The sequence below is a fragment of the Babylonia areolata genome, chromosome 25 (assembly GCF_041734735.1).
Source record: "Babylonia areolata isolate BAREFJ2019XMU chromosome 25, ASM4173473v1, whole genome shotgun sequence".
In the NCBI taxonomy this organism is placed as follows: Eukaryota; Metazoa; Mollusca; class Gastropoda; order Neogastropoda; family Buccinidae; genus Babylonia; species Babylonia areolata.
Window position 1 is genome coordinate 29378914 of NC_134900.1, and position 19015 is coordinate 29397928.

Below are 19015 nucleotides of genomic sequence, written 5' to 3' on the forward strand. Positions count from 1 at the left end.
TATCAGAAACTAAATTGTTTTCTTAAGGCCTAATCTGGTTGTTAGAGGGGGGAGAGAAAGTCTGCCTGCGTCTGTCTGTGCGCGTGCCTACATGCTATCCGCAACGTCGCAGCCTCACTGTATCACGACTGTCTGTGTAATCGTATGCTGCAAAACAGACGAATTCTTTCTAAAACTGAACAGAAAACTGGTGATTTGTGTTCATGAATGGTGGTCTGAAATTCTAAACCAAAATATCAATGTTATAATCCAAAGAAATTCTAGTTAATCAAGTGATAAGACTGGCTGATTTTTTTTTTTAAAGAATAATACAGCTGGTGTTGCTGTATAAGGAACGGCTGCCACTGTGACTGAGCAGACTGCAAAACAAAGCGTCGCCATGTTCAGCGTGATGAAACAGAACTTGCGTTTTTTGCAATTTTTTGTTGAAGTATATGTCTATACACTCAACAGCACGTGCAAACTACTTCTTACGGGAATCTAAAGAAATAAATGTACAAACCGGTGGTGGTTTTATTTTACAAATGCCAGTTTCACAGGCAATAGGTCGAATCTTGGCAATATATGCCAACGGATCCTGGAACTCCTCCTCTGTCGGTGAAAACACAAAACATTCTGGAGGAGGAGTGAAGTCATGCGAATCTTTCTCCACGACGTCCATTGTTTCACCACTTGTCACATACCGTTTGTCGACATAAACACTTAAGCATTCACCACAATAACAATTTCCATGAGAAACAGTACTCAAACAAGCACATGAACAGCACTCCTGGCCTAGCCAAATCACTACGAGAATTTTCATGCACCGCTCCAGAAAATAGTAATTTGCACCCATTCAAAGACAATATCTAATCGTCGATATTTCATAACATTGCATGATCTCGTCTTTTCGTATATTTCTTAGCTCTAGGAAACATACAAAGCATGTATTTTCATGATACCGATATCATTTATGTAAATAAACAAGCGGAATAATTTGAGACAAAGGTTAGGGGTCAATCTGCCGGTAGTGACATATTTAATCGGGCTGAAGACAATCAATATCAAAATTAACGGTTTTGTTTTTTTCTTCGATAATTTTGGTTTCTGTAGTCATATTTGTTATTTTTGTCGACGGAAAGTCTGCATTCTGGTCAAATTTTTTAATGTATAATAAACAAAAACAAAAACATTTTGTGCACTCCTACTGTTCGAAAATGGCGTCTCCATCTGCGAGGTATTCTGCTACTTGTTTTGTTTTTATCAGCTTAACCGAATCGGTCTCCATTCTGTGATCATAAGTTAAAGTACATAGCCATAGAATTATCTTCAGCTATTCATATTAAAGAAAACTTTTCTTCGTCTACGTCTTTTGTTGGTGTTATTCGCTAAAGCGTCCGATTAGTACCCTGTTGCCATGGGCCTGAACATGTTGAAAATCGACCCGCTCACTTTTTGCGGGTCAAATTCACAGATTTAGCGTCTATTTTCTCATGGGTGTGCCCATATCATACCTGTTGAGTGTCGGTTATAGAAGTTGTTTGGGGTTTTTTTATGACACACGTGTGTATACATAAAATCACACACACACACACACACACACACACACACACACACACACACACACACTGTCAAACACAAGCATACAGAGAGAGAGAGAGAGAGCAAAGAAAAGAAAAGCAAAGCATTCATTTGACACAAGCTTCTTACTTTGTTTCCAGAGGCAGATCATCCCCAAAAGGCATGAACAGCCCTGCCAGTAAGAAGCAGCACAACAACACTTTGCAGTCAGAAGGCAGTTTTCTAGAAACTAACACCATTGGATTTCTTAACAAGTCAGCAGAATCACCAGACCTTCCTGGCATAAATGAGAGACTTGGTGAGTACTGACAAAGGCTTGCACGAATGTGAGAGTTTTTAAATGATTAGGATAGGGAAAAGAGGGTTTGGGAGGGAACTGGGGATTTAATGGTTAACATGAGTAATGTATAATCAACAAAAGAGGAATACAACTACAAAAGGTGACAGTCACAGTGTAGATACCACTCCTAAATTTGTACATTGTTGATTATAATAATTATCTGACTTGGTCAAGTGACTGATCTCTTGAAACATCCCTGTTTTATGATTTTCAAATGCTTCTCGTTTTTGATAATTGGTCTGACATGTAATATGGGAACCTAAAAATGTAAAATAGATATTGATCCTCTGGACACCTTATTTAGAATGTTGTTGATGTAAATAATCATTTACTCCTGTTCGTTACTTTCACTAATATTTTACTAGCAATGCTAGGATCGTTTTAGTGTTAAAGATGCATACTTGCTAATGCATACACATGCACTCACACACACACACACACACACACACACACACACACACACACACATATCAACTCATGACATATGTACTGATACTGTCCTTTCAAAAAAGACTTAGCTTTTTCTTCCTGAGACATCAAAAGATGTACACCATCTTATTAAACATTTTAGATTCATCTTGAGGTATAAAAAGAGTGAGGGGTGCTGGGACATGTGTTTTCATGGCCTTGTTTTTTCAACGTCTCATACACTTTTTTTTTTTTTTTAACAGGTCATCTTCGACCATCACGAGAACTGCTGGAATACTACAGAAAAAAGATAGCTGAATACGATGATGAACATGATGAGCTTATTAGTAAGCTGGAAGAATACAAAGTCACATATGAAGAGCAGGTAAGGATCAAGTAGCTATGTACCTAAAGAACTTAATTTAAAGTTGGTTTGTCTGGTGTGCCATGTGTCAACAGGAGTTAGTCTCCACAGCATAGTGCTGGAAAAAAAATGTCATTTTTTCAAGACGTTCATGGTAGTGCATTTATTGAAACCAAAGGTCTGTGACGTAATGACCATGCTATACAATGGCAACATGAGTTTAATGGCACCAGAGGCCAGACATTTACAGTTGATGACAGATGACTTTGAATTAAATCCACTGTCAAATATTTGTTTTTATCCCCTCAGTGAGGTAATAGTTTGCACAAGACAGGGAATCAAAACCCTGCCAGAGTCTGCACCAGAGATAAATGAAGACTTATGTACCGCATTACCGCCCAGTCTCATATGAAACTCAGTATGCTTCACAATACAAATTTTAAAATGAGTGACATTTTTCTTCTTCTTCGTTCATGGGCTGGAACTCCCAAGTTCACTTGTATGTACACGATTGGGCTTTTATGTGTATGACTGCTTTTTTTACTCCACCATGTTGGCAGCCATGCTCTGTTTTCAGGGGCGTGCATGCTGGGTATGTTCTTGTTTCCATAACCCACCGAATGCTCACATGGATTACAGGATCTTTAACGTGCGTATTTGATTTTCTGCTTGCGTATACACAGGAAGGGGGCTCAGGGAACAAGCAGGTCTGCACATATGTTGACCTGGGAGATGGGAAAAAATCTCTACCCTTTACCCACCAGGCGCCGTTACTAAGATTTGAACCCGGGACCCTCAGATTGAAAATCCAACACTTAACCACTCGGCTATAGCGCCCGTCAAATAAGTGACAAAAAAGTATGTTCCCCCAAAAAATATTCAACATAGGCAATGTCACAGTCTCATATCACAAAACGACACCAACACATTGTGTCTTTTCTTCAGCACCGCCTGCAGTGGGAGCTGCGACAGCGCGAGGAGGAGATAGTGGAGCTGCAGAAGGCACTGAGCGACATGCAGATCTACCTCTTTCAGGAACGGGAACATGTCCTCCGCCTCTACGCAGAAAACGACCGGCTCAAGGTTTGTCAGTCAGTGTGAGGAGAGGGGTCCTCAAGAACGTGAGCTTTTTTGTTGTGTGTGTGTGTGTTTGTTTTCATGTTCGAGTGTCTGGCATGTGTTTTAAGTCTTGGAACTGGACTGTTGTTCACTCAAGTATCAGAAATTTCTACTTGCTGTATGCTGAGTCAAGTATGACATAGAATTGATATTCGTTTCTTGTGATTAAAAAAAAAAATTCAGGAGACTTACAATAACTTAATGCAGAATAGTTTGGCATGCTGGTACTGTCTATGTATAGATGTAAACAGAAGGGAGGTAATATACTAAGGGAGGCTACTAGCGGCAGCTGCTTTCAATTCTTCCGCTTTGATGTAGTATTTTACTCAGGACAGAAATTAGACTCCTGCCTGCCAGAGTCTGCACTAGTCAGTCATGGTAAATATGTCAGATTAATCATAATTTTGGGAGGAAAAAACCCATTTCCTGTTAAGAAGAATCATGATATCCATGACTGTTTCAAGGAAACATCATAAGTCCTTTTTTTTTTTGTCTTTTTTTTTCTTAATATAATCTTTTTTGTTGGGTTTTATCCATGTTATAGATCCGAGAGTTGGAGGACAAGAAAAAGATCCAGAAGTTGCTGAGCCTGGGCACAGCCACTGAAGGGGAGGTCACCTACTTCATGAAGGAACCGCCAGCCAAGGTCATTGTGGAGCAAAACAAGCCCAAAAAGACAGCAGGTGGCAGCACCAGACGTAAGTAAGGGAGCGGTGACGTAGTGGTAAAACACCCCTGAGTAGGAAACGAGTATCCACAGGTTTGACTACCACGTGCGGGCCGGCAATTTTTACTTCCCCCCAGATCCCTCCACTAGACCTTGAAACATGGTCTGTGTGAGACTATAAACTGAGGTCCTGTGTGCAGCATGCATTTAAGACTTGTAAAAGAACCCACACCATCAAAAGAGTTGCCTCTGTCAAATTTCTGTTGAAAAATCCACTTTGACTGTAAAACAGATACTATTGCAGACAGAAGAAAAAGTGGATAGCACTGCACTTTGACTGTTTTGAGGAGAGCAGCCTCTATTTCAGATGTAACAAAGGATTTTCCACCAGACGTCACTGACAGGAAAGATTATCATGTGTAAAGGAACAGACTCTCTTGGAGGAAAATGGCAGTACTGACGTTGTTGTTGTTGTTTTTTCAACTCTAATGTAATAGTGTAATGAATCATCTGTAAATTACTTATGGTTCAGTCGTTTTTCCCTGACATTTAACCCTTTTGCTGCCAGGAAAATAACATTTAAGTGAAATCTGTTTGCCAGGGGCTTTTCCACAAACAATGGGTATATATTTTCAAACAAGTCTGTGCTCTTTGTTATTGGAGAAAGACCCGTAAAAGTACATATTTTCTGAAAGGTAAATGAATAAGGAATAGAAAACACATGATGTTTTCCCATTTTATGTATTTTCAGTAACATGCTGTTGTTTTGAAATCAGTGTTTTGTTTTTTGTCACATTTTCAACTTGTTCATTTCAAACATTAGTCAGGTAATTTGCACTAAAATATCATATTTCCTGGACAATTGAATAATACCTGCACACACAAATCATACTAGAACAACCACAATATAAAAAAAAAGAGACAGATACACAATGCATTGTGACCTCTCCAAGTGATTATGGATGTGGGGCCACGCCCTCTAGGTCTCCATCCCCCTCCTCTTCACCACTCTCACACACAGTCACTTCATCCAGTTCTCATCAGATCGCGTTGGCTGAGCATCAAGAAAAACGCTCACACTGTGTCCTGCTAATAATTCGGTCACTTTCTGTTGTCTGCTACAGCTGTACAGTCAGCGTCACTCATTGATAGTCGTATCTTGGCTAATGTCTTCATTGCTCCCTTTATTTTCTATCAAATCGTCCTACAAAAGTTCATCACTGTCTTCTCCTTCGAATTTACGCTTCAATTCTTTCTGAGCATCAGGTAAAGAAAGCAGTCTCCGTTGATTTAGTGCAACCACAATCGCATGTCTTGAGCACAGGTCCGACATTTTGTTGTGCGAGCGCTGAGAGGAGCCAGGCAGACACTGCGGCAGTAATCCAACCAAAACATTCAAATAAAGGACTGACTCGTGACGTAGATGGGGTTTCTAGCTATGAATAGAATCTAGAAAGATTCCCCAAGCTAAAGCTACCAGTATTTTTGTCAACAAACTCCATGCAAACCAGGGAAAAAGTCAGAATATTTCGATGACGAGTTATCTCGTCATTGTGGCAACAAAGCGTACATGCTTGCGCTGACAAGTTTTCTCGTCATATAGGCAGCCTAGGGGTTAAAATGCCAATGATTTTTGTCTGTTGGTGAAATCATACTATGCCAGCTATCTTTCGTAAAAACTCATGCAGATATTTTCATGAGTACCAGAGTTATGCTTTTTCTTCTTTTTTTTACCCCTTCTTTTTTCTGTTTAATAGTTTGCTTTGAACATTAATGTTTACATTTACATAAAATACTTTGAAGCAAAATCTTTGGTAGACAGTGGATTAATTTATATACAATCATCAGAAACATTAACTTCACAACCATTTTGGATGGGTCTGATTCCCCAGAGCAGAGCAGAAAAGAGAGCAGAGAAGATGATGTCATCCTTAGATTAGACCTAATACGTGATTTAGACCACCAAACAAAACAAACTGTAACCTCATTGGATAAAAAAGAATCCAAGCTTATTTTAACCATTTTGCACACTGATTTGATCTTGTGTGAATACTGTAGGTTAGTATATTGGTGAAAACTTTGTCTGTAGAAATTAATAGATTTTTTTTCTATGGTATGGTAATCAGGGTTTTCCACAGTGTGATTTTTGTACAAAAATTTTCTTCGGTACAGCCTTTAGGGTTTTCCAGATGATTTAACTCACTCAGTACGGCCAGTCCTCTCTTCTCCTCTACACAGACCCCTCGGATGTCCAGTGGGTGTCTGAATGACCCAACCTTTAGCTTCCTTCGTCAGAATTGTGGTATTCTTTGTCAACATTTGCGTCTTCAGTATAAGATTCTTCCGCTTGCAATATTTTGATGATGGTAATTGGGGCCGTGAAACGCTGTTAACGTCGTCTCTTTCGCCGTTCGTATGGAGAGAGTTAAACTTATCACAGTGTGATTCATGTACAGAAATTTTCTACCGTACAGCTTTGAGTGTTTTCCAGGTGAATTCAACTTGTCACTGTGTGATTTACATTTCTCTTCTCTGTGTTCCAGCTTCCACAGCCCCGAAGAAGAAAGCTGTGCCAGTTGTGGAGAGAAAGCCGACTTTTGACCTGCTGCCTGAAGAGAAATATAAACATGACAATGAAGTGCTGACATTACAGGTAACTGCAGTTGTTGATGTGAGAAAGAAAAATTGAATCCTAGTCAGTGGAGAGATACATCATGATGAAGTGTTGGTGTTGAAATATTTTATTCATCGCAGCCTGGAAAACTCACACTCACTTGCACTTTCTTCTCTTTTTTCTTTCACACACAGAGGCATAAGTATCAAGGTAATCTCTCCTTCCCCATCCCTCGCTCTTTGTGTGCATGAATATTGTCTTTACACCCTCTCTGATATTAATTCTGAACAAACAAGCAAACGAAAAAACATGAAACAAGCATATCAAATCTGCGCATTGAGTGAAAGACACAATCTAAGATCTGTCATTGATTGTATTACATCAGTTGAATACAAAGTATACTGAAAGTCTTTGCTGATTTTTATTATGGTAATTTTTTGCTATCATTGATTATATTGTATCAACTGATTGTTATTATCGTAATTTTTGCTCAGATTAAAACCATTTCCCACAAACTTCCGTTACAGGTAGACACAGATCATGCTGTGAAAGTTTTTGCTGATTTTTATGAGGATAATGTTTGCTCAGATGGATGAAACTACAACCAACAAACTAATTCATAACAGTTAGATGCAAATCACACCGTAAAAGTCTTTGCTGGGTTGGTTTTTTTGGGAATGTTAATTGTTGCTCAGATGTGATTTTTTATTAATGGTAACTGTTGCTCAGACTAAAATCACTTCCAACAAACATGCTTGACAGGCAGATACAAATCACAATGTTGAAGTATTTGCTGATCTTTATAGATGGTAATCATAGCTCAGATTAAAACCACTTCCAACAAACTTCTATAATAGGTAGATACAAATCACGCTGTCTCAAAGTGTGCTGATTTTTATGGATGGATGGGATTTTTTTTTTTTTTTTTCCCCTCAAGGCCTGACTAAGCGTGTTGGGTTATGCTGCTGGTCAGGCATCTGCTTGGCAGATGTGGTGTAGCGTATATGGATTTGTCCGAACGCAGTGACGCCTCCTTGAGCTACTGAAACTGAAACTGAAACTGTTGCTCACATTAAAACCACTTCCAACAAACTTCTTTAACAGGTAGATACAAATCACTCTGTCAAAGTCTTTGCTGATTTTTACAGATGGTAGTTATTGCTCAGATTAAAACCACTTCCAAGAAACATGCTTTACAGGCAGATACAAAATCACGCTGTCAGTGTCTTTGCTGATCTTTATGGATGGTAATTGTTTGCTCAGGTTAAAACCACTTCCAATGAACTTCTATAACAGGTAGATACAAATCATACTGTCAAAGTCTTTGCTGATATCTATGGATGGTAACTGTAGCTCAGATTAAAAACCACTTTTAACAAACTTGCATAACAAGTAGACAAAAATCACGCTGTCAAAGCCTTTGCTGATCTTTATGGATGGTAACTGTTGCTCAGATTAAAACCCCTCCCAACAAATGTGCCTGACAGGTGGAGTCCCTGCAGGCTCAGCTAGCAGAACAGACCAAGTTGGCCAAAGAACAGCTTGACGCCCTGATGGAAGATCGACGGGTCAAGGAGGAGGAGTTTGAAACACGCAGGAGGAGAGATGAGGAGAAAATACGCATTCTCACTGAAAAGTCAGTTCTTGATGCCTCATTGTGCGATGGGTGGTGGGGAGTTTGGGGGTAGGGGGTTCGGGGGGGGGGGGGGGGTGAATTGTTTAAGTAATCGTGTGTGAGGCCAGGAAAAGAGACAAATAAACCATCTGCATCTTTCAGAGAGAATAACTGCATGTGAACCCAGGAAAAGAGGATAATAATCGGTATCCATCTTTCAGAAAGGATAGGTTGGGTTTTTTTTTTATATGGATTTGGGAATTAGTTGCCTTTGATTTGTTTTCCAGTGGCCTGTGTGTGAGGCAGGAAAGTCTTGTCTTGCTGGTTTAAATGCGTTAGTGAATCACTGTGAATATTTTTTTGTGGAACGTAATTTGGGGGCCAGTGGGGCTTCCTGGTTGTTTTTTTTTAGCCAGGAACAGACAAGAAGATTGTTTTTCAGTATGGATTTACTTTTCTGCTGTTTTTGTTACACAGTGTGTATGTCAGTGGGTTTTTTGTTTGTTTGTTTTTTATGTGTGTGTATGGAACATTGATGTAATGTGTTATGTATGATACTCTGTTTTGACGTAATGTGTTATGTATATTAGTAGGTTTTGTAAAGCACCTAGAGCAGTCTTCTGATAAGAGTGTCATATAATTATCCATTATTATTGATATGAAGAGGATGGTACTTGGTGGCAGAATGGTTAAGATGCTTAGCTGCCAATATAGAGAGTCCATGAGGGTGTGGGTTTGAGTCTCGCTCCCACCCATTCTCCCGAGTCTGACTGGAAAATCACACTGAGCATCTAGTCATTCGATGAGACAATAAACCAAGGTCCCATGTGCAGCACGCACTTTGCGCACTGAAAAATAACCCATGGCAACGAGAGCATTGTCCTCTGGCAGAATTCTGTAGAAGAAATCCAGTGTCATAGGTACAAAAATATAAAAGCATGCACTCAAGGCCTGACTAAGTGCGTTGGGTTATGCTGCTGGTCATACATCTGCCTAGCAGATGTGGTGCAGCAGTATATCGATTTGTCCGAACACAGTGTCACCTCCTTGAGAAACTGATACTAAGTGTTCTGTTGAATGATGTTTTTTTTTTCTTTTTGTCAAACTTCTGGAACCTCTCACGGGCACCTGCAGACTGCACAAAACACAGGACCTGCTGTACGACTCCACCAAGGACTTTCTGGAGCAGCGCTACCAGGGACGCGCCGATGAGCGATCGTGGATGGCGGAGAAGGACAAACTGCTGCAGGATCTGGACCGCTGCAAAGCTCAGCTCTCCTCCGGCTCGCAGAAACGCCCCGGCATTCTCGCCACTCTGGCCTGCGAGGCTGAGCGAGCTATCTCGGCAGAAGAGATCAAGGTGAGGTTAGGTTCGGATGGAGCCCTGTTGTTTCATCGAGTCTTGTTTCAAAGCGATGATGCTTGTCCTTTAGTCATAAAGATTGAGCCCATTCCATTGAGTCGTTTCTAAGCAGTAATGCTTGTCCTTTAGTCATAAAGATTGAGCCCATTCCATTGAGTCTCATTTCTAAGTGGTTATGCTTGTCCTTTAATCAAATAGGTTGAGCCCAGTCCAGTGAGTCTCGTTTTTAAGCGATTATGCATGTACTTTAGTCATACAGATTGAGGTCTAAAGGTCGCCTTGTTTTTTTGGCCATCAGCACAGTGAATTCTGTATTGACTGTGTCTAGGGCTCGTGCATAGGAATAGTGGGCCCAGTCCTGTCCTTCTGCCATTTTAACCTTCCCAACTGATGTTGAATACATATTCAGACATGGGTGAAGTGAGGAAAATGTGAGTAAAGTGTCTTTCCCAAGGACACAGTACCATACTGAAATGGGGCCACAGACTGTGATTACTGGTGAACACTGACCAGTAGACCAGTGCCTGATTTTGCCATGGCACTTCCGTATAAATTACAAACAGTGATGATGACCTGTTCTTTGACGGGTGCAATAGCCGAGTGGTTAAAGCGTTGGACTTTCAGTCTCAGGGTCCCGGGTTCGAATCACGGTGACGGCGCCTGGTGGGTAAAGGGTGGAGATTTTTACGATCTCCCAGGTCAACGTATGTGCAGACCTGCTTGTGCCTGAACCCCCTTCGTGTGTATATGCAAGCAGAAGATCAAATACGCACATTAAAGATCCTGTAATCCGTGTCAGCGTTCGGTGGGTTATGGAAACAAGAACATTCCCAGCATGCACACCCCTGAAAGCGGAGTATGGCTGCCTATATGGTGGGGTAAAAACGGTCATACACGTAAAAGCCCACTCGTGTGCATACGAGTGAATGTGGGAGTTGCAGCCCACGAATGCAGAAGAAGAAGAAGAAGACCTGTTCTTTGCAGAGACTTAATGTTAGAGGTAACTTGTTTTAGTTCAGAACTGTTATCCACTGTAGCCAAACTTTCTTTAACTCACTCAGTACGGCCAGTCCTCTCTTCTCCTCCACACAGACCCCTCGATGTCCAGTGGGTGTCTGAATGACCCAACCTTTAGCTTCCGTCGTCAGAATTGTGGTATTCTTTGTCAACATTCACATCTTCAGTATAAGAGCCTTCCGCTTGCAATATTTTGATGATGGTAATTGGGGTGAAACGCTGTTAACGTCGTCTCTTTCGCCGTTCGTATGGAAAGAGTTAAGATCTAGTTCTTCTGCACATCAGTGGTTTTGTGTTGGGGAACGCAAAAGAGAAGCAAGGTTATGATATCTATAAATTTTAGCCTCAAAAACATTGGCAACTGTAAGTTATTTCACAAATAAGAACTGATTGTTGGTTGGATAAATATCTTAACGTTGTTAGCATTTAACTTCATTGCATTTCAGATTATACCTGTTTACTGTTGGTAAGATGGCTGCAAGATGTGAATGTTGCAGCATGAACTCTTTCATGAGAAACCAAATATGCAGATAATACAGCGTATGCAGGATAAAAGATAATGTCAGTATTACAGATAAAACATGTCACATCAATTTCAGTCCATGGAGTATCAGCTGCAGCAGTCACAGAAGATGGCGGACATGTACCGTGAACAGGTGATCCAACTGGAGGACGAGTTGTCACGTATCAGGGAAGAAGGGGACGTCACTCGGGAAGTGTTCCATGTAAGTTTTTGTTTGTACCTGTAGAATGGTTTCCCATTGTGTTTTAGGGGGTGAGGCGGTGCGAAGTATTGTGATGTGGTAACGCATCAGGGAGGAAGATAATACTCAGGAAGCTTTCCCATGGATGTGTTTTGATATCTGTGAAGTGGTTTTCCTCTATGTTTTGTGTGTGTGTGCGTGTGTGAGATTTTGTTATGTGGTCTGGATCGTCAGATTACAGACTGTGGTAATAGATATACATTTTTAATCCAGATCTGATATCTGAATGAAGCGAGGAACACTGAGTCTTTATAAAGATCTAAAAAGTCTGTTATGCTTACTGCTTTTCATCATCACCCATACCGTTTTTGTTTTGTTTTTTCTTTCTTTTCTTTTTTTTGTTTGTTTTCGTTTGTTTGTTTGTTTTGTTTTTTGTTGCTCGATGCCATCTATTGATTTCTATGTAAGTGGATCATAATGAAAGGGATAAAGGAAAAAATATGTATGGCTGTATACACGCTTACATACCTACACACTTAAGATAAAAAGACACACTCATATATATATATAGAAACATTATTTTCCTTACTTTTAAAGTGACACATGTGTTTGCATTACAGTTTGTTTATATGGATGTGCAGGACCGCAGTGAGAAGATGACAAAACGACTGCAGTTGATGAACTCCAGGTACCAAGACTTGGAACGACGACGAGCTTTAGAGGTGGAGGGATTCCAGACTGACATTAAGAACCTGAGACAGCGTCTCAAGGATGTTGAACGACAGTTGTACAAGGTGAGTGCAGTGGGATAATCTCCCAGTCTGGCTGCATTTTCATTCATACATTCCTTATGCTTTTACGCAGCCCCATGGAAAGGAGGACTGTATAGAATTTGCTTCCTCTTTTTTTTTTTTTCTTTTTTTTTTCACCACTCTATGACACTAACCACTTCACCATGGCAGCTGCTGTTTATCTTTGTCTGTATTTTAATACTGTACACATTTATTTTCTAACCAGTCAGCAGAGGTAGGTGGCAGAGTGGTTGAGACACTTATCTGCCAGTAGAGTTTCCATGAAGGTCTGGGTTCTTCTTCTTCTTCTTCAGTGTTCGTGGGCTGCAACTCCCAAGTTCACTCGTATATGCGCGAGTGGGCTTTTACGTGTACGACCGTTTTTAACCCACTATGTAGGCAGCCATACTCCGCTTTCGGGGGTGAAGGTCTGGGTTCAAATCCCACTCTCACCCTTTCTCCCTGGCTTGACTGGAAAATGAAACAAAGCGTCTAGTCAATTGGATGAGACAATAAATTTGTTGTGTGCAAGTGTTGTCCTCTGGCAAAATTCTGTAGAACAAATCTACTCTTGATAGGTACACAAATATATATGCATGCACTTCCTCGCGCTGGGACTATACGGCGTAGGGGCACGTCCCCCAGGTGGCGGATGGGGAAGCCCTCCCTTCGGGGGTTGCACCAAATGATATAGAATAAGGTGCTGTGGATCCACATAGTATAGGAGAAGGACAGCTCTGATTTCAAACCCGGGCAGATGGAGTTCGATAGCATCAGCAGGCAGTCCTTCCAAGAGAAGGAAAACTCCCAAGAGAAAAACCGGCCAACTGTAAACCGTTACCAGAACAGGAGATCAACAAAGACAGCGCCACAGTGGCCTGTCTAAGGGGCGTGATCTAATCAAAACCAGCTGTGCACACACTCTACGACACATGGCTACGCAGACAACACATATGCATGCACTCAAGGCCTGACCAGCGCGTCAGGTTATGCTGTCAGACATCTGCTTAGCAGTTGTGTGTGATGTGATGTATTTGGATTTATCTGAACGCAGTGACGCCTCCTTGAGAAACTGAAAGTGAAACTGGAACCAATCACTTCAAGATAGTTTTAGGCATATTTGGATTTGATCTGTGGCGTAAGTCTGGAATAACACTGATGAGTGGTTTAAAGGAAGATCAGACCTGAATGCAAGCAACGTTTTTATTGGGGGGTTTTTGTTGTTGTTTTTTGCATGTGTGTGGTGGGGGGGGGAGGGGGGGTTCTGTTTCACTTTGCTTTGTTTTGTTTCATTACATTCAGGCCTGTTGCTTTTTTCTTTTTTTGTTTAATCAGGGACTGATTTCAGTCAATGTGTCATGTTGGCAGTGTTACCTGTATGTTTTGGCGCGTTCATGTTTAAGTTCCACCCTAAGCACCAGCTGACCACCACCACCTTTTGAAGATAAAGTATAAATGGACCACTGCCATCATGACATCCTTCAGGGATTATTCATGAATCAAACAAGTTCATTTTCTTTCATGGTTTGTTGTTGTTGTTGTTTTTTCACAGGTGACCTTAGGATTTACCGAGGACATGAACATGAAGAGACCAGATGACATTGACATGCAAGTCCTGAGAAACATCAGGAGCACTGCTGGGCGCTCCAAGAAAATCATGGGTGAACTCAAAAACTTGAAGACCAAAGTATACGGACTGGAAAATGACCTGAAGCATTTGTAACAACAATAATCGGTTCTGCTTTCCAAACGTTTTAACACAGTTTTTACTGATGAAAGTTGTTAAAAGGGCAACAACGACAAAAAATGCCGTCCATTTTATTGAGGGAGTCTGAAAGTGAAAAAAATTTTTTTTTTCTCTCAAGGCCTGACTAAGTGCGTTGGGTTATGCTGCTGGTCAGGCATCTGCTTGGCAGATGTGGTGTAGCGTATATGGATTTGACCGAACGCAGTGACGCCTCCTTGAGCTACTGGTACTGATACTGATACTGAAAATGAGCTGAGCTATATGGAAAAAAGCTGAACTGATATGGGAAAGTGCTGAACTGATATTTGAAAGACCTGAACTGATATGGGAAAGAGCTGAATTGATGTGGGCACAGTATACACAGATCTTGGTCTGTTAATACTTGTGAAAGGATGCTGCCAACCACAATGTTTTAGCTTAACCCTTTCACCGCCAGTCAATTTAGAGTACAAAATTCCCTTGTGGTATAAACACAGAAAAGACAGTGGCTAAGAATAGCTGGGGATTCCCCCTGCAATGTATAGAAAATATGGCCTATACTACCACCGAACATTAAGAGCAGTAGGTTCATGGATAACAGACCAATGAATTCGTCACCTTTCAGTGAAATGGGTCCTCTACCATGCCTGTGCATAAATGCGAGCTTGGCGGTGAAAGGGTTAATGGTGCATGTTTCTGTGTTTGAGATGCTTCTGGGTGTGTGAGAGAGAGTGTGTGAATGTGTGCATCAGTCATGATAGAAACATGTGTAATCTAAATAGGTTTGTAAACCTGATACCCTTGATAGCAAATATATTCTGTATAGATTTTTACACCTGATAGTCTTGATAGGGCGTGTGCCTGTGTGTGTGTGTGTGTGTGTGTGATGTGCATGTGCCTGTGTGTGTGTGTGTGTGTGTATGTGTGTGTGTGATTGTCTTTGTTACAAGTATGCGTGTACATGTGATAGGGTTGATATATAAATGAACGATAAACGTAAGTAGTTGCAAACTACAGGAAATGGCTTTTCACAAGTTCAGACCTTCAAATTCATCTCCATGTAAAACGAGCAAATTCACTTGTGGTGTTGAAAACCACTGAAGAAACTGTTGGACATGACATACCTTGCAAAATAGAACATTGTGATAATATTATGGTTTTAAACGAAAGGTTTGAGCGTGTGATATATGCATACTGTAATCTCAATTCTTTTTTCTTTTTTTTTAACTCCTTAGACAATATTTTGGTTCTTGTGTAGATATTGATGCAAATTATGATACTTGTAAGAATGCGTTTCTTGGAATAAAATACTTTTCATGTATATTTCGTGTGCTTTTATGCTTGTGTGACAAGCACATTATTTTTGGTTCAGTTTGTGTGTGTGCAAGTGTGTGTGTGTGTGCATGTGAGTTTGTACATGTGTGTGTGTTACAGTGTACTGTGTGTGTGTTATAGTGTACAGTGTGTGTGTGTGTTACAGTGTACAGTGTGTGTGTGTTATAGTGTACATGTGTGTGTGTTATAGTGTACTGTGTGTATGTGGTATAGTATTCATGCTCTGCTTATTAACGTGAAGTACATGAATATCTCAATACCTGTTAACCAGGTTTGTTTCAATGAACATTGTTGGAGCATTGTCCAGACAGTTAATTCAGAAAGCATGGAAGGCAGATGATGGCAAAATCGACCAACATCATGTCTTGATGTAAAAAGAACGGTATGAAATATATATTTTTTCTTTGGAAATGAAGCCATATTTGCAAATGTGACTCACGAACCTTGGCGCAGTAGATACGTCAGTTTAGTGGGGGAAAGAAAATGTATCTGGCTGGTGTATGAAGGTGGCAAAATGAAGTGCATCAGATAGTCATGAAGAGCAAAGACTGCCTGGAAAATGAAAATGGGTCAGTCTCCAGAACTTTGTTGGAAATGGGGGTCTCGGCTCAGTCTGATTCAGTATAAACATGTGTTTACAATGATAATTCAAATATTTCACATGTTATTAGGATTGCATTTCATTAGAGAAATGTCTGCAACAATTTTGTGAGAATATGGTTTGTTCTTGTGTCTTAAATGTGTTGAAAATTATTTAAAACATCCAAAATTTCGGCACCATTTTGTGACATGGCAATGTGTCTGAACATGAAGTGGTCAGAAACAAACTGATAAGTACAAACCTGATTAAAATCCAGTACATACAGACCTGATCTATATTCATTCGTTGCGATAATAAAACATTGATCATCAGTAAAAATGGTACATTAAGTTTGAAATATTACCGTCAAAAAATCCGCGTAACAGACGTACACAACCCGTTCCTCTTGATGTATTTTTATTCATTCAAAGGCAAGCACATTCATGAATACACTACACGTTCTTTACTTGCAACAGGTGGTCAACACATCTATCTTCTTCAGCACATACACTCATTTTCTGAAAAAAAAAAAATGTCTAGTCAACTATTTAAATGCAATCGACGTCGTATATTAATTTTCAGTTCTGCTTTTCTCAGTGTGTTACTTCTGTGCATGTAAACGACCCAATAAAAATATACATGTAAACAAAATCATGCGGATTCATCGTGGGAAAGCGTAAATCGGTTTGACAAACACCCTTCACTCGTGTGTGTTTGAACACATATTCAGAGAATGTGTTGTTTCCGACAGCGTGTGAGATGTAGGCCTACATATGTTACACGGAAATCTCCGATATGTTCATTCGCACCCCGTGGTTGCTATATTAAAAAAAATAAAATAAAAAAAACTGTGTATGTTAATTTCGTCGTTGTTATGGTTTGTTTGTACATTTATCTCTGATCCGATTAAGTTTAGACACAATCACGGTTTCTGACACATGGCGAGATGCGGTAATATACGGATACTGGCGTAAGATTTCGAACCAAGTCAACGCTTGTAGTTCAGTAAGACTGTTTTCATTTGAAGACTTGTTGCATCAAAAGTTCCAAACAACAAAGTTCAAAGTAGAAAATCACTCCTTTAAATTACCTTGATTTTGGCTTTTGCTGTCTGGTGAAGTTTTATCACGAAATGGTGTAGTTTATCAGTTCACAAGACAGACGAAGTGTGGAACGAAAAAATTTGTTGTATCCGAAAAATGTCAGTCCCTACACGCTTATTGTTTTCCAAATTTGATTAGAACAGCCACATTTTACATCACACAAGTTCTGAAAAAGCAAAGTATACATTGACTGTGAATGAATTTCTTAAAATTAATTAAGTTTGAATCATTTCACGTTTAGTAGTGCTTGAGATGAAGTCAGGTGTCACATTCGGGCACGGAACACGTTCTTTGGTTCTGCTTTACACAGATAATAAAATTCCTTATTTTTAGTTGTTGTTTGTTGTTGTTTGTTTTTGTTTTTCTCAAAGTCTTACTTTTATTACATTTTGTTTTTCTGCAATCCTACATACTTGTTCACTGTGAGGATAACGCTAATCAGTTTTCTGTTGATTGACCGAATAGAAAGATACAAAGAATCCGGTGTTTTGATCACAATTCTTCAGATAAAGAGGAAAACTCTTGTCAAGTGATATAAATAATACAGTTCCAATTTCATAATAAGATGAACGGTAGTACTTTAAACAGTTAAACACTGGGGAGAATTGATGTGAAAATGGAGTGCCTGCAGTGTTTCTGATAAATAAAATCATCCAGGGTGGGGGAGTTTAGGTATTTTGGGTTCCATGTTACATATGTCATAAGGTCTTAGGTAATCATTAATAAAATACATAATTTTGCACAGTCTTTGTTTGAATGCACTGCATTGGCGAAGGATCGCATGATAGATTCATTACTATCATTATTATAAATCCAGTAATTCAAACATCTGCATTGGGAAAGTTAGTTTAGGTAACTTGGATTCAATGTTACACGTGTTACAACAAAGTTTTACATAATCATTAATAAAATGTACGATCCATTGTTATCATTATGATTATTATTTATATCACACGCTAAATCGACGTCTACTGCGCCAGGGTTCGTGAGTCACATTTGCAAATACCGCTTCATTTCCAAAGAAAAATATGTATTTCATACCGTTCTTTTCACATCAAGACATGATGTTCAATTTTGCCATCATCTGCCCTCAAAACTTTCCCAATTAATATTCTGGACAGAGCGCCGATAATGTTCACTGAAACCGAACCGGGTTAACACATATTTAGATATTTATATTCTACACGTTAATAAGCGGAACATGGAGTATATCCGGTCCACGTTGTGCATTGCGTAAAATATCAACAAAATTGTACTTACGAACTAAATGATCCCATGCTGCCTTCGTAAATTCACCTTTGCAGTTGGTATAATACCGATTTCATTCTTTATGATATGTCATGAATGGTAGGAAACTGGAAAACATTCATAAAAGCGGATACATGAAATTGAAAATGTTTGTTTCCTTTTGACCCCAAAGAGCTCTGTTCCTAGCTTACTGTTCAGAATCAGTTGTCTGCCGCATTGACCTGCTCACAGATCAGCATCAGCGCGGCAGCAGTCAGTCACATGTACTGTACCGCGCTGAACGCTTTCCTCTGGTGACCCCTCATACTGCGCTTGCGTAACCTTCGCCTGTGCTTGCCTTGTGACTCTTTGTAAGGCGCTCTCACACAGGCAGAAGTAATAAAAATATTCGATTCTGGACATTCAAAATAAAAATCTACTTATGTTCCCGCCCCCCTATAGTGGTCAACTTTATATGAGTG

General features: G+C 39.9%; 2 protein-coding genes across 4 annotated transcripts in view; one reads left to right on the plus strand and one right to left on the minus strand.

Annotated features, from left to right (window-relative positions):
- LOC143300064 (lysine-specific demethylase 5A-like) overlaps nucleotides 1-748 on the minus strand; it is a 54296-nt gene extending 53548 nt beyond the window's left edge. For all 3 annotated transcript variants that reach the window (XM_076613623.1, XM_076613621.1, XM_076613620.1), the window contains exon 1: nucleotides 503-748. In XM_076613623.1, coding sequence (XP_076469738.1) covers nucleotides 503-661 — 159 coding nt within the window. In that variant the 5' untranslated portion in view covers nucleotides 662-748. The remainder of the gene's footprint in view (nucleotides 1-502) is intronic.
- Nucleotides 749-1153: 405 nt separating this feature from the next.
- On the plus strand, nucleotides 1154-15609 carry LOC143299440 (coiled-coil domain-containing protein 77-like). Its single transcript, XM_076612637.1, has 11 exons — nucleotides 1154-1216; nucleotides 1701-1858; nucleotides 2572-2693; nucleotides 3618-3755; nucleotides 4336-4489; nucleotides 7002-7111; nucleotides 8560-8708; nucleotides 9822-10047; nucleotides 11667-11792; nucleotides 12413-12565; nucleotides 14115-15609. The coding sequence occupies exons 1-11, from the start codon at nucleotides 1197-1199 to the stop codon at nucleotides 14283-14285; spliced, it is 1527 nt and encodes a 508-aa protein (XP_076468752.1). The 5' UTR covers nucleotides 1154-1196; the 3' UTR covers nucleotides 14286-15609.
- The last annotated feature ends 3406 nt before the right edge of the window (nucleotides 15610-19015 follow it).